Source organism: Aquarana catesbeiana, linkage group LG03 (assembly GCF_042186555.1).
Source record: "Aquarana catesbeiana isolate 2022-GZ linkage group LG03, ASM4218655v1, whole genome shotgun sequence".
Taxonomy (NCBI): domain Eukaryota; kingdom Metazoa; phylum Chordata; class Amphibia; order Anura; family Ranidae; genus Aquarana; species Aquarana catesbeiana.
In genome coordinates, this window is record NC_133326.1 from 198,412,330 (window position 1) to 198,427,385 (window position 15,056).

At 41.4% G+C, this 15,056-nt stretch overlaps 1 protein-coding gene across 2 annotated transcripts in view; it reads left to right on the forward strand.

Moving 5' to 3' along the window:
• Nucleotides 1-15,056, forward strand: part of GRAMD4 (GRAM domain containing 4) — a 206,808-nt gene that overhangs the window by 134,490 nt on the left and 57,262 nt on the right. For both annotated transcript variants that reach the window (XM_073619708.1, XM_073619709.1), the window contains one exon: nucleotides 11,590-11,638. In XM_073619708.1, coding sequence (XP_073475809.1) covers nucleotides 11,590-11,638 — 49 coding nt within the window. The remainder of the gene's footprint in view (nucleotides 1-11,589; nucleotides 11,639-15,056) is intronic.

Below are 15,056 nucleotides of genomic sequence, written 5' to 3' on the forward strand. Positions count from 1 at the left end.
AGCCATTTCTTCTGCAAGAAGGGTATCAGAGTTGGCGGCTCTTTCTTGTAAAGAGCCATATTTAATCATTCACAAGGATAGAGTAGTATTGCGTCCTCATCCTAGCTTTCTGCCAAAGGTGGTTTCAGGTTTTCACCTAAACCAGGATATTGTTTTACTTTCATTTTTTCCAGAACCCTGTTCTAAGGAAGAAAAGTCACTACATTCTTTGGATGTAGTGAGAGCAATCAAAATCTATTTGAAGGCGATTGCTCAGATTCGGAAAACAGATGTTTTGCTAGTGTTGCCTGAAGGTTCTAGGAAAGGACAGGCAGCATCGAAATCCACTATTGCCAAATGGATTCGGCAAGTAATTATTCAAGCTTATGGCTTGAAGAGGAAAGTTCCACCTTTTTAAATCAAAGCGCACTCCACCAGGGCTGTTAGTGCTTCGTGGGCATTGCATTACCAAGCCTCCATGGCTCAAATCTGCAAGGCCGCAACCTGGTCTTCAGTCCATACATTCACCAGATTCTATCAGGTGGATGTGAGAAAGCATGAGGATATCGTCTTTGGGCGCAGTGTACTGCAGGCGGCAGTATAGGTCCTCACGTCTGATTGCACCCTACTTTCGTTTGTGTCCCCTCCCCTCAGGTGGCATTGCTCTGGGACATCCCATACAGTTATTACTGTGGCTCTATGTCCCGTGATGTACGATAAAGAAAATAGGATTCTTATAACAGCTTACCTGTAAAATCCTTTTCTTGGAGTACATCACGGGACACAGAGGTCCCACCCCTCTTTCTGGTTACACGTGTATTGCTTTGCTACAAAACTGAGGTACTCCCGGTAAGGGGAGGGGTTATATGGGTAATTGAACTTCCTGTTTAGGGTGTGCCAGAGTCCATCACCTGAAGGTGCCATATAACCCATACAGTTATTACTGTGGCTCTGTGTCCCGTGATGTACTCCAAGAAAAATATTTTACAGGTAAGCTGTTATAAAAATCCTATCTTTATATTAACTTAAATCTAAAAATAACATTGACAGGTCAAAATGCTTTTGGCCTGTATAGGCCTCAGATTCAAAGATGTGTGATGGTTTTCAAACAATTAAAATAACTGTACAACTACGACACGGTTCAAAAAAAAAATCCCATGATAGGACAAAATACTTTTAAACTGAATAGATCTCAAATTCAGAGACTTGTAAGTTTTTTTGCCAGTAATACAAATTATAGGTTTGCAGCTAGTAACTACTTAAAAAACAAAAAACAAAAAAACAATCCCACTAAAATTGCAACCCACTTGGCTGAAAAGGCTTCAAATTTAGAGACAGAAGAGTGGAATTTTCTTACATACAAAAGGAAAATGAGATGTGCCAGTAGGCGGTCATGGTGGAAGCTGCAGCTAGTGCTGTGAGGGCTGCTGTAATCGAAGCCTGCTCTATTTTTCTCAGATGCCTAGCACTTTTCTGTCAAGTCCTACAGTGCTGAAGACCCGCTCATCTCATACATTCAGCAGGGCAGGCCAGGCCGGTATCTCCAGTGAAAGCTCTAGCCGCTGGTCCATCCTGGACACCCAGTAGTCCTCCCTTTTTTAGTGTTTCAGTATCTGCCCTGTAGCAATTAGTCAGATAGCAAAATATTTGGAAGGTACCCATGATTGGCACAGTAGCCAGGTCTGGTTGCTGTGGCTTGAAAAATCTATAGACAGCCAAGTTGAGGCAGTGGCTGCTTGCTGATCCTTGTTGGAATGTCAACAGCAGAGGAACGTTGGCCAGCAGAGTGATCCCTGCCCCCATTGGAAAATGTGTCAAAGAGGTTCAAACATTTAAATGTTCATTTTTTTTTTTTTTCTGGGATGGTGGCAGGAGGTTGACCATTTTGGTTTGGTAAGAGGGATCGAATAGGGTAGACGGTAGACAGCCATCCTACCTCAGGTATACCACACCATACCTTTAGAGTTCTAGTGAAGTCCATAGTTACATTATAGGTGAGGTTGAAAAAAGACACAAGTCCATCAAGTCCAACCTATGTGTGTGATGATATGTCAGTATTACATTTTATATCCCTGTATATTGCGGTCGTTCAGGTGCTTATCAAATAGTTTTTTTAAACTATCGATTCTCCCACTGAGACCACCGCCTGTGGAAGGGAATTCCACATCCTTGACGCTCTTACAGTAAAGAACCCTCTACGTCAGGGGTCTCAAACTGGCGGCCCGCCAGCTGTTGAGAAACTACAAGCCCCATGAGGCATTGCAAGGCTTACAGTTACAAACATGACTACCTCAGGCAAGAGGCATGATGGGACTTGTAGTTCCGCAACAGCTGGAGGGCCACCAGTTTGAGACCCCTGCTCTACGTAGTAAGGTTAAACCTCTTTTTTTCTTCTAATTTTAAAGAGTGGCCACGTGTCTTGTTAAACTCCCTTTCGCAAAAAAGTTTTATCCCTATTGTGGGGTCACCAGTACGGTATTTATAAATTGAAATCTTATCCCCTCTCAAGCGTCTCTTCTCCAGAGAGAATAAGTTCAGTGCTCGCAACCTTTCCTCATAACTAATATCCTCCAGACCCTTTATTAGTTTTGTTGCCCTTCTTTTACTCACTCCATTTCTAGTACATCCTTCCTGAGGACTGGTGCCCAGAACTGGACAGCATGCTCTAGGTGCGGCCGGACCAGAGTCTTGTAGAGCAGGAGAATTATCTATTTTGCCATGTAGTTGCCCACCCCATTAATTTGTTCAGATCTTTTTGCAAGGCTTCCACATCCTGCGGAGAAGTTATTGCCCTGCTTAGCTTAGTATCGTCCGCAAATACAGAGATTGAACTGTTTACCCCATCCTCCTGGTCCTTTATGAACAAAATAAATAGGATTGGTCCCAGCACAGAACCCTGGGGGGACCCCACTACACACCCCTGACCATTCCGAGTACTCCCCATTTATCACCACCCTCTGAACTCGCCCCTGTAGCCAGTTTTCATTCCATGTACTCACCCTATGGTCCATGCCAACGGACCTTATTTTGTACAGTAAGTGTTTATGGGGAACTGTGTCAAATGATTTTGCAAAATCCAGATACACCACGTCTACGGGCCCTCCTTTATCTAGATGGCAACTCACCTCCTCATAGAAGGTTAATAGATTGGTTTGGCAAGAACGATTCTTCATGAATCCATGCTGATTACTGCTAATGATACCGTTCTCATTACTAAAATCTTGTATATAGTCCCTGCAAAGGCTATGGGCTGACGCCATCTTTTTGTCTAGGACTAGGTAGATTAAGACCTAGGCATTTTTATGCCAGGCTTGTAAGCAAATGCCCCACTCACTTGGTTTTTAACGCCTTGTACAATTTTTTTCTGAATCATGCATGGTACTGTTTAGATCAACAGGGCAACTGTAAAATGCCACAGAAGTGACTGCTGGTGGTAAGCAGAAATATTACTATCCACGGGTAATTGTTCTGGTTTATTGAAGAATTTAAGATAATTTCAAGGAAACCTGTCAGCATAGAAAAACAAATATCAATTAAAAGCAAACACAGTCAGCTGACCCGGCACTTGTGGACAAATAATACTTTAAAATAATACAAATAAATGAGCTGCTGCTATAATAAACAATTACTGAAAGCAAGTAACACAAGAAGTTTATATATATATAAATCATAGGTTGAAGCAGCGCTAAAAGGTGATATAAATAAACACCAGATAGTGATAAGTAGCCCTATGAAGGGCGAGTCCAGCAAAGACTTTAACCTCCCTGGCGGTATGATTATTTCAGATTTTAGGTGCTGAAAGCGGTACAATTATTTTGCATGGAAATTTGGCGTTTTATATTGTAGGGCGGTAATTCTTAACAATAACGCACTTAAATCTGTCCAAACAAGAGTCTAGTAGATATCCCAGGTATGATGAAGTTTGAAACACAAAAACATAAATTATAATATAATAAATACATATAAATAATTAAAAAAAATAATAATATAATAATAAAATAAATTTCCCCATGATTCACTATCACTCAATTCTGCAAGTGTTCTAATTTACTATCGCTGTTTTCTAGCTGATCTAAAGCCACTTTTGACATAAAGGGACACTTTTTGGTTGCTATGGGCAATCTCCAGTTTCCAGGCAGAAAGAACAGTATATATCATATAAAACTGCATGCAGGGCATTGGACAAAGCACTGGGGACAAAAGGGATGTGAAATAATTTCATACAGTACTGTAATCTGTAAGATTACAGTACTGTATGTGTTATGATTTTTACTTTTTTTGAATTTGCCGCCAGGCTCCGCCCCCGTGCATCACGCCGCTCGCAGGGAACGGAGCCTGGCACGGAGAGGCTTCGGAGGAGGACAGAGCCCGCAGACACAGCGGGGGACATTGCAGGATCCTGGGGACAAGGTAAGTAACGCCGCACCAGGATCTTGCAATGTAATCCCGAGTGTGGCTCGGGGTTACCGCTAATGGGACTGAAATTTAACCCCGAGCCACACTCGGGAATACCGTCAGGGAGGCTACTAATCCTAAAGCATGTTCATTCTTGTCAGAAAGGATGACAGGCCTTCACCGCACCATGTGATACTGCTCCCCTCAAATTTAACACTCACCGCATGGATCTGATAAAACAGCTTTAGTGTACAAATGCATATTTAGCAAGCAGCGACTCCACTTGCTTAAATCCTTATTGATAGTCACAAGGGGTTAGTGCATCATTTCCGACAGGTGCAATCAATCGATTGTTGCCAGCAGAGACAAAAGACGCCTCCTACGTCCTGTGTTTAAGATCTCCTCTTTTTGTAACGTGTGTAGGAGCTAATAACGCCAGCTATCGGTCACCAACCACCACTTTTTATTTGCAAGATAAAGTTACAGGAAGCTCAGGAGCAAAAATCCAGAGTGCAGCCTGATGACAGCACAGACCTGGAGCTTGAACAAGACGAGGAGGACAGCCAGGAGGGACATATAGGAGCCAATGAGCCAGCAATGAGCCTGTAAGTGGAATTCCTATCTAAACATACCCGTTGGAAATGATGCACTAACCCTTTGTGACTATCAATTTAAGGGGAGCGGTGTCACGTGGTGCGGTGAAGGCCTGTCATCCTTTTTGACAAGAATGAACACTCTTTAGGATTATTAAAGTCTTTGCTGGACTTGCCCTTCATAGGGCTACTTATCACTATCCGTGTTTATTTATATCACCTTTTAGTGCTGCCTTTGATTCACATATGAACTTCTTGGGTTACTTGCTTATAGAAAAAACAAAGCTGCCATTTTTTGCAGGTTTTTGAGGGTTCATGCACCAGGCCAGTTATTCTCCTTTTTCTTTTGGTGAACTGCTGAGTCATCATTTTGTGTAACTTAAATACATGACATGCTCATACTTGTTCTGAATCACTGACCTGTCAAGTTGTGAGCTTTGGGAGTATGTACCTTCAAAAAAAAAAAAACAGCTCCCTGATCCTGCTTATAAACATTCATTTACAGGCATTCAGTTACAGGCTTGGCATATAAAATATAAATTAGCCTGAAGTCTTTTATCCTATTGGAAAGGCTTAGTCACTGAGTACTGAAAGAGAAGCAGCATGCCAGCCACATAAAGCTATGAGGGCAGGGTATTCTGGCAGAGAAGGGAGATCACATTGCAGATGGCTCTAGTAGTATCATGAGTGGATTGCTCAGAGATATGCCTCAGTTTTCTCCTCAGCAAATGAGCCATGTATCGGCCAGTATACGAAACACATTTACACAGTAAACAATGATCCTGGGATTTGTGTAGAAATGACTTCCATTGCTACCATCAGTTATTTTCAGATTTATTATTTTTGTGCATTTTTACTGCTGCTGCTATTTATATGCTGTGATTTACTCAAAATGTTATTGAAATAGAAATTGTCATCAGAATTGGGCTTCCTTGCTTCAGCTGTCTTCTGTTGTGGTGTGTTGCAGAATCTGCTACTGATTCACCAGTCTTTCATTCATCTGCAATTTTATTTTCTGTTAGCAAGTGCATTGAATAAATATGGAGACTTTGCTCCCTAATGATAGATGCTTGGCAAGTCTGCCATAATGTCTGGTAAACCCATGGAGGACTGCAAGCTTGTGCTGATTGCAGTATGTATGCCCTTCATCATTGAAAATTGTGAGAAGTTTTCTCCAACATTCTTTCTTTTTTTTTTTTTCACATTCTTTTGGAGCTAGTACGTCTTCTTGGCAGAATTCCTAACCCCATATTTACCCTGCTAGTATCATGCCATTTGATGTCAGTGTGAACCAGTGTGCGATGTGGGAACTGGCACTAAATCGCAGGGTTTACCACACTAGTGTGAACCTGGGACTAAAGCCATTGGCATCCAGGGTTTTTAAAAGGGGGGTCAGCTGTGACAGCCACCATAATTTTGTCATGATAGGTTAGCATTAAGAAAAATACCCCCCCCCCCCCCAAAAAAAAAACAAAAAAACAGGATATTAAAGTGATACCAAAGCTAAAAATGTGTTTTACTTTAATGCATTCCTTGCATTTAAGTAAACATTTTCTACTGCTTTGCCTCCGCCTTCCCTGTGTGAAGGGAAAGAGAGGGGAGATTAGATCCAGTGCAGGGTTCATCTCTTCTCCCCTCCCTTCCTCTTCACACAGCATTGGAGCAGCAGCAGGAGCCATTTGGCTGTCAATCAAATGCAGTGAGGGTGGGGCTAAGTCCTGCTGTGTAAGTCTATTGAGCGCGGCTCCATAGTCACACAACTTGGGAGCGCGCAGACACTTCGTGCTTCCATAGTAAGTGGCTTGCTGAGGGGATGCACAAAGAAGGGGAGCCAGTATCACTGCTGGGGGACCCGAGAAGAGGAGAGGATCAAGGCAGTGCCAGGACAAGATCATCTAGAGCCCAGGGAGAGCATGCCAAATTGCATCCCCCCCCTCCCCAAGATGTATGGGTGTGTCATCAAAAATCCCCCCTACTAGGACAAAGCCACTTCCCAAAAAAAAAAAAAATCCCCCTCTCCCCCACCATATTACCTCTTCTAGCACAAATGCCCCCCCTCCTAGCACAAATCCTCATCCCCCATCCCTCCTCTCAATACAACCACCCCCTGCCCCCAAATCTCCTTGTGGTGCCCCCTGCACCTCACACAATACCACAGTGCCCAGGGCAGCCGCCCCTCCTGGCCACCCCTTGTCCCGGCCCTGGATCAAGGCCGCTCTGTGAAATACCATTGCACAGAGCAGGTGAGTATAACATGTTTGTTATTTTAATTAAGAACATTTTTTGACTTTTGTAACACTTTAAGATCATCTGCTAGTAGTGTTAGGTTCTCAAGAGAATAATTGATAATCTGTTGCAAGACACATTTTCCCTGCTTGAATTCCTGTCTTTAAATGGTAGGATGAGGACAGATTCATTGGCCAGTATTGGCTGATTCTGACTGCAAGATTTGTTCTAGGCGAATATAATTTTTTTTTTCTGTTCCTGATACAGAGAACATCATCTATCTAGTAGTAAGGGCTGGATACTTTCTGAAAAGACCATTATAATTTTTGCACATGCACTGCATGGTCTTGAAAGCCCCAAGAAGCATGGTTAGATTACCACAAACCCCCGTCTTAAGTAGAATTCCAGTCTGAAGCTGGCGTATTACAAGCTAAGCCAGAAGATTGTGCGCTGCTGGGTGTTAGTGACAGCTATTATTCTCTGCTGAGCGATGGCTGTATCTATGATACATCTCAGTACATAATCTTTTGTGTGAATGAACGATTGCGTATCTGGGTTTATTTTAGCATTTATAACCAGAGAATGAGAATGTCAAGGACTTCATGCGTTTTTATGATTTGAACATGTTATTTGAATAGAACCGGAAACTGCATCAATATTGTCTTAGCTTGCCACCATACTGCCCACATTGAAAAACTATGAAGTTGTATTAAAAAAACTTTTATAATGGGAGTTTTGTTGAAAGAACTGTTAATCGAAATTGCTACTTTATTCGTGTATAAAAGTAACATATATATGCGCACACAATTTGATTTGCGCAAACAAAAAAAACCCTTAGAAAATGATTTAAAAGCCATTGTTTTCTCTCAGTTTCCAGGATAGCATTGGCTTGGTGTGGAGACTTTAGTTTAAAGCAGTGATCCCCAAACTGCCACACTTGAGCCAGATGTAGCCCTTTGCCTGCGCTTATCTGGCCCTTGGGGATTCCTCACACAGATATAAAGCGCTATTCCTCCCACTGCTATAAATGTTGAAACATTTCTTTCACCTACAATAATGATTGGGCAGTATTCCTTCCACTGATACAAACGATGGAGCACTCTTCCTTCCACTGACACCAATGATAGGGCATGATTCCTATCACGAATAGCTATTATAGGGCACAATTCTTCCTCCTACTGACTACAGGCACTATTTAATTTTTTTTACTCCTGCTGACCACAGTCCAACCTCCCTAAAGTGTGAAGAACTGTAAACTGGCCCTTTGTTTAAAAAGTTTTGAGACCCCTGGTTTAAAGGATAAGTTCACCTTTAGTAACATGTTACACCCGTATTCGGGGTGTAACATGGTACATGTTAGTAATGTACTTACTGGCACCACAACCCGTTCCCCAGTTGTGACAGTGAGCAGAGGATCCCCCCCCCCCCACCCGCTGCCCCAATTCAAATACGGCGTGGCCATATGGGGCTCCACCCACATGGCTGCGTGATGCATTCATTTGGCTTCCTGTGAATGAACACACTAGATGTACCATTTTCTATTGCAGTAGACAGCTTGAATTTCTCAATGAACTGCGAGGGTGCTGGTGAGCACTCTTTTATAGTTCATTGATCTTCCCGGACGTATGAGCAAAAAGCTGTACTGACAGAATGCAATCTGACTTTGCATCCGTGGTCTGCTGATTTGCAAGTGAAATGCTTTACCGGCTCCTAAAGAAAAAAATAATGCACATTTTTTATTAACCTGCGAATAAAATGTCCATTTATTTTTATTTTTTTTAAAGGTGAACTTATCCTTTTAATTTTGTGTGAAGTTGTTACTTTACTAGCTTGCCGGTGCATGCCCCAGTCAAATATGGAAACCTTTTTGCTGCAACCAGGTTATTGGTTTGGCTGCTTTTCTGCACATGCTTTTTAATCTAAAAATATTGTTGGTACCCTCAGGTGGCTGGTGCATGCCTTTATGGCAGGGGTTTGGTGTACACTACAGGCTGCCCTTTGGGTAATTGACAGTAGCATCACCAAAGCAGCCAATGAACTGGTCAGCAAGTGCTACGTATTTTCCTGCAGATCAAGTTTTCATATTTTCTGACCTATTCAGTAAACTATATATGTTCAAAGGATGGTCACACATAGCAAAACTAATCAAGTTTGCTTACATAGAGTCATATTGCCAAATAAGTCATTTCTGGTTTCATTAGATTGTTCTTCCTTTAAAATTATTATTCACTAGCTCTGCAGGCTTTTATGTTCAGTGGGAAGCAGAAGTCCACGAAAGCTCCTAGAGCTTAGCTAACTTGTAGAGAGTGCTATTTCTGGGTGGAGATAGTGAGACGGTGGTATTGGCTAAAGAAACACTGGTAATGTAAGAAAAGGACCCTTCTGGTCGCCCACACACACTCTTACACACTTGAAAGGTCCTAGAGCACCTACATATCCAACTGTCTGATGTCTATTAGCTTTACTGAGTGGCAGTTATAAACCTAAATCCCAGTATCTCCGGTTTAATATTACTTTAGTAGTGTTTGCTTGTATATTTAAAAATTGCAGCTCTAGCTGCTTTCTATAGGAGTAGCTTAGTTTACTGTTTCTTTTATCGGATGATTTACAATAACATTTATTGTAAATCATCCGAGCTAAGCTATGGCCACGTTGGCGCTAAAGCGCTGCACTTTAGCGCTGTTTGACCGGCGCTGTTCGGGCTCTAGCCAAAGAAAGGATTAATTGCCCATGTTGTGGCGCTTTGGAAGCGCTGCCCATTCATTTTGATGGGGAGGGCATTTTGGGAGCGCTGTATACAATGCTCTCACACCACCCCAAAGATGCTGCTTTCAGGACTTTTCCTAACGTCCTGCAAGCGCACCGCCCCAGTGTGAAAAGTCATACTGCAATGAATGTGAAATGTGAATCTGAAATGCCTCAGTGTGAAGCTGGCCTTAGCTGATCATATTTCTTAAACTTTGAGGTGTACCCATGAAACTCTGGACTAAAGAGCAAATGTCTTTATGAATAAAGTGCATTACTGTTCTTATTGCATCTCATTTCTTAGCATATTGTGAACTAGATAAGGGAGGGATCCTGCCTTTGAATAATTGTTTAAAGTGGACACATGGGGTTAAGAATTCCAGGCTTAAGCTGGCCATAGATGGATTGAAATGTGCCCGAGTCAGCAGGGACTGGGCGAATTGTGATCTATCTATGGCTGTTTCCGCTTGACAAAAAACAATGTAATATTCGCCTTCTGTAGAACCAGGAATGTTCAAAAATTTTTCTTAATCGGTGGCTGAATCTGCTGATCAGTGTACTCTGACAGTGGAGGAGTCCCACTGTCAGAGTACAGTGGCACAGCAGGGAGGATTTCTCCATCCACCTTGCTTGTGAGGATGGGGGAATCCATCTGTTTTTTCCATCAGCCTACTGAGGCCCCTTTCACACCTCAGCATTTTGTAGCTTGAAGCTCAAACGCTGGAGGAGAAAAAAGAAATCTATTATTCTCTATGGAGATGGTTCACATCTCCCACTACATGTCGCCTGAAGCCATATTACTGAAGCTCAAAGTTCTGGAGCTTTTTTTTAGCTCAAATTGGTCAGACTGGTATGTTTTTGAAGCGTTTTTTTGTTCCATAGAAATGCATGGAAACCCTTGATTCACACGTTTGAGTGTTTTTCTGCTCAAATGCAGTAGTTAAATAAAAAGAAATAATAATAAAATACTTGAATAATCATAAATTCTAAATAAATGCAAAATAAATATTATAAATTTACCCTATTCATTATAATAACACTTAACCCTATCATCTAACCCTAATTTTAACCCCTAATTCTAACCTTAATCCTCATCCCTAACACCAATCCTAACCCTAATATTAACCCCTAACCTAACAAAATAAATGGGTCAATAAAATAAATTGGCCCCTAACCCTTTACAAAAAGCTGGAAAACATAGCAACAAATGATGAAACAAATGGTATTTTTCTCTATAGGCTAAAAAAACCTGCCAAAACTCTCAAAAACGTGATACTCAGGTGTGATTGCACCTGAAAAAACAAATGGTATTTTTCTCTATTGGATAAAAAAACCTGCCAAAGCTCAAAAAAGCTCAAAAAAGCCTGAAAAAAAAAAAAAACTCTCAAAAACGTGATACTCAGGTGTGAATGCAGCCTGACTGATTGAACCAAAAATCTTAAATCTCAAAATCGGTATTCAGCTTTTGTATGACCATGTTAATTCTGTCTTTAGTTTAGTGTTACTTGGCACCTACTGTAATGTTGTGTCCCTCATTTTGCTTGCAGGTTCTATGTTATTTTAATATACAGTATAGTATCCATTTGTCTTTTTTTTTTTTTTTTTTTTTTTTTTTCTCATGCTTTGTCTTTGTCTGCCTTTTTGTACTTAGGGGATGGAGAATTCAATGGAGCATTGTGCCTCAAGTATCAGAGCCTATAGTAAGTCTGACATCTCACAATCCTACAGAACTTTTTTCTTTGTGATAGTTGCAGTTTAAATCCATTGCAAGACCTTAAAAAAAAAAAAAAATGATTTTATACGTGACTTTTTTTTAAATTTTACATAGCCGGTTGTAAAAACCTCTCAAAATATCAGTACACTGTAATTTTCAAAGTGCCTTAAATAAAAACGGACTTATCATTTATGCTTGCCATGAAAACTAGTAGCTGGAGAACAGACATATGGAATGGTGCATCATTTCTTTAGGTTGGCCTCCTGTAATTACCTGCACATCAGCATTCATTAAAGGAGGTGAAGAGACAGCACTGTAAGCCAATCAAGATATACAGCATTACACACTGCTGTCAGTTTTATGGAACTTTGCTAATAAAAGCAGGTAGTAGTTCACAAATAGAAAGTTTTATTCTCATATCTGAGCTGCAGCTTCTTTACTCTTCAATCAACAGGTCTGAGCAAGTTGCTGACCAGGCCATATTGCTTCTAACTGCAGTGGAGAAAAATTAGGTCAAGTACCTAGTAAGGCTATCCAGCAGGATAAAAAAATCTCAATAGTGGCTGAACAGAATTGCAAATCATTTAGGGTACATGCACACAGTACTGATGTATTCCTAGCCGAAATTTTCTACTTTTATTAATGCACGCATTTGTGCCTACATGCATAAAATAAATTCTAGCTCCTAGAATGCAATTCTAGTGTCTTAACCACTTCCGGACTGTGGCACGCTGATATACATCCTTGAAGAGGGATATCATTGTTATGGTAGCAGCTAGCTGCCATAACCCCGCTATCCTTTTGTTCTGCCGGTGGTCCGGTTTCCGATAATAGTGGTCTCTGCACCCCGTCCCGCCAAGCTTGTGTGCAGAAGCGAACGCACACGTGAGTAGCGCCAGCATATTAAAACGGTGTTCAAACCACACGTGAGGTATCGTCGCGATCTGTAGAACGAGAGCAATAATTCTAGCCCTAGACCTCCTCTGTAACTCAAAACATGCAACCTGTAGAATTTTTTTAAACATCGCCTATGGATATTTTTAAGGGTAAAAGTTTGTCATCGTTCTACAAGCGGGCACAATTTTGAAGCGAGGTATCACTTTACTCTGCGTAACATTATCTTTCACAATATAAAAAAAAATTGTTTTTTTTAATTTAATTTAAAAAATTATTTTTTTTAATTAAAAAAAGTGTATTTTTTCAAAAAAAGTGCACTTGTAAGAACGCTGCGCAAATACGGTGTGACACAGTATTGCAACGACCGCCATTTTATTCTCTAGGGTGTTAGAAAAAAAATGTATAATGTTTGGGGGTTTTAAGTAATTTTCTAGCAAAAAAAAAAACCTGTTTTTAACTTGTAAACAACAAATCTCAGAAAGCGGCTATGTCCTTAAGTGGTTAAGATGAACAACATATGTGCATCTGTGGCTACACAGACTATTTTTTTTTATTTTTTATTTTTTTTTACTTTACTGGTCTATACGCATGGCATATTTACGTGCCTGTATGTACAGGCACATTGAGAACAATGATCTGCATTAACATTAGTTAACCCCTTGCCGACCGGCTCACGCCGATATATGTTGGCAGAAGGGCACGTAGAGGCATATTAATGTACCTGTACATTGCCCTTTAAGATGCGGCATTGTGGGTACGAGCTTTGTGAGTGTGATCGTGGGTCCAGCGGACTCGATGTCCGATACCCGCGATCGTCTCACGGAGAGGAAGAACGGGGAAATGCAGATGTAAACAAGCATTTCCCTGTTCTGCCTAGTGACACTGATCACCGCTCCCTGTGATCGGGAGCGGTGATCAGTGTCATGTCACACGTAGCCCAAGCCCCCCCACAGTTAGAATCACTCCCTAGGACACACTTAACCCCTGCAGTGCCCCCTAGTGGTTAACCCTTTAAGGCCTTTACTGCCAGTCACATTTACACAGTAATCTGTGCATTTTTAATCGCACTGATCGCTGTATAAATGTGAATGGTCCCAAAATAGCTCCAAAAGTGTCCGATCGGTTCGCCATAATTTCGCAGTCACAATAAAAATCGCTGATCGCCGCCATTACTAGTAAAAAAAACTGTCCCCTATTTTGTAGATGCTATAATTTTTGCGCAAACCAATCAATTAACGCTTATTGTATTTTTTTTTTTTAACCAAAAATATGTAGAAGAATACGTATCGGCCTAAACTGAGGAAAAAGAATGTGTTTTTATATAATTTTTGGGGATATTTATTATAGCAAAAAGTAAAAAATATTGCGTTCTTTTTCAAAATTGACGCTCTTTTTTTGTTTATAGCGCAAAAAATATAAACCGCAGAGGTGATCAAATACCACCAAAAGAAAGCTCTATTTGTGGGGAAAAAAAGAACGTCAATTTTGTTTGGGAGCCACATCGCAGGACCGCGCAATTGTCAGTTAAAGCGACGCAGTGCCGAATTGCAAAAAACGCTCTGGTCTTTTGGCAGCCAAATGGTCCGGGGCTGAAGTGGTTAAAAAAACACTGTATGCCTAAAAACGCTTCATTTTTCGGCATCAGTGTGCAAGAGGCCTAAAGTGAACTTGTGGCCAAATCATGCACACTAATTTATATATTTTATATATTCTAAACAGACATTAAAGCTAGATTCATGCCTGAGCTTCCTCATCACCTTCAGCTTCTCTAATGCATGTGTTTTTAAGGCATAAGCGTTTTTTGTTTTAGCCAATGGAAAACTAGTTACTAGAAGGAGAGGCAAAGAAGGAGACCCAAAGAAGCCCATATATGTTTTCAAGCAACAAACTTTAGGTGATACAACACTTAAGGCTCATACACACTATAAAAAGTCAGTGTCAATGAGGTTGAGTGTGTGTGGGAATGTGGTCCAGCATTTGCCCTCCTCTGCCTTTTATTGGTAGAGATAGGATTACTGGCTTCTACCCTGGTCAACCTAAGCTGTGCCGTAAAAGTGGAGTCAAGGGGCATTTCCCCTCTAAATGTCCAGAACAGAAGTATTCTCTGTGTCAGGAACTGGGGCATCTGGCAAGGGACTGTAACATCATTAAATGTAACCTATGTGATAAGGTTGGTCACCCTTATAGCCGGTGCCCTGAGGCTTTGCACAATAAGCCAGAGTTAGTGGAGGAATTTTTCCGTCTGGATGGAGAAGAGTCTGGGTTGGCGGAGGTTGTACCAGGGGATCCTAGTGTCTCTGTCCCATCAGAATCTGTGTCTGTGAGGCCAGCTGTGGTGTCAGTGTCCCCCCAGTCTGTGGTTCCCCAGTCAGTGTCAGAAAGTGTGGTTGTCAAGTCTGTGTCTGCACATATTGTTTCTCCTAGTGTAGCGAAGACAGGTGCTGGACCAGAGTGTATGGTGGTGCCAACCCCTCCTCGGCGTAGCAGAAGTGCGGATGGAGTGAGGT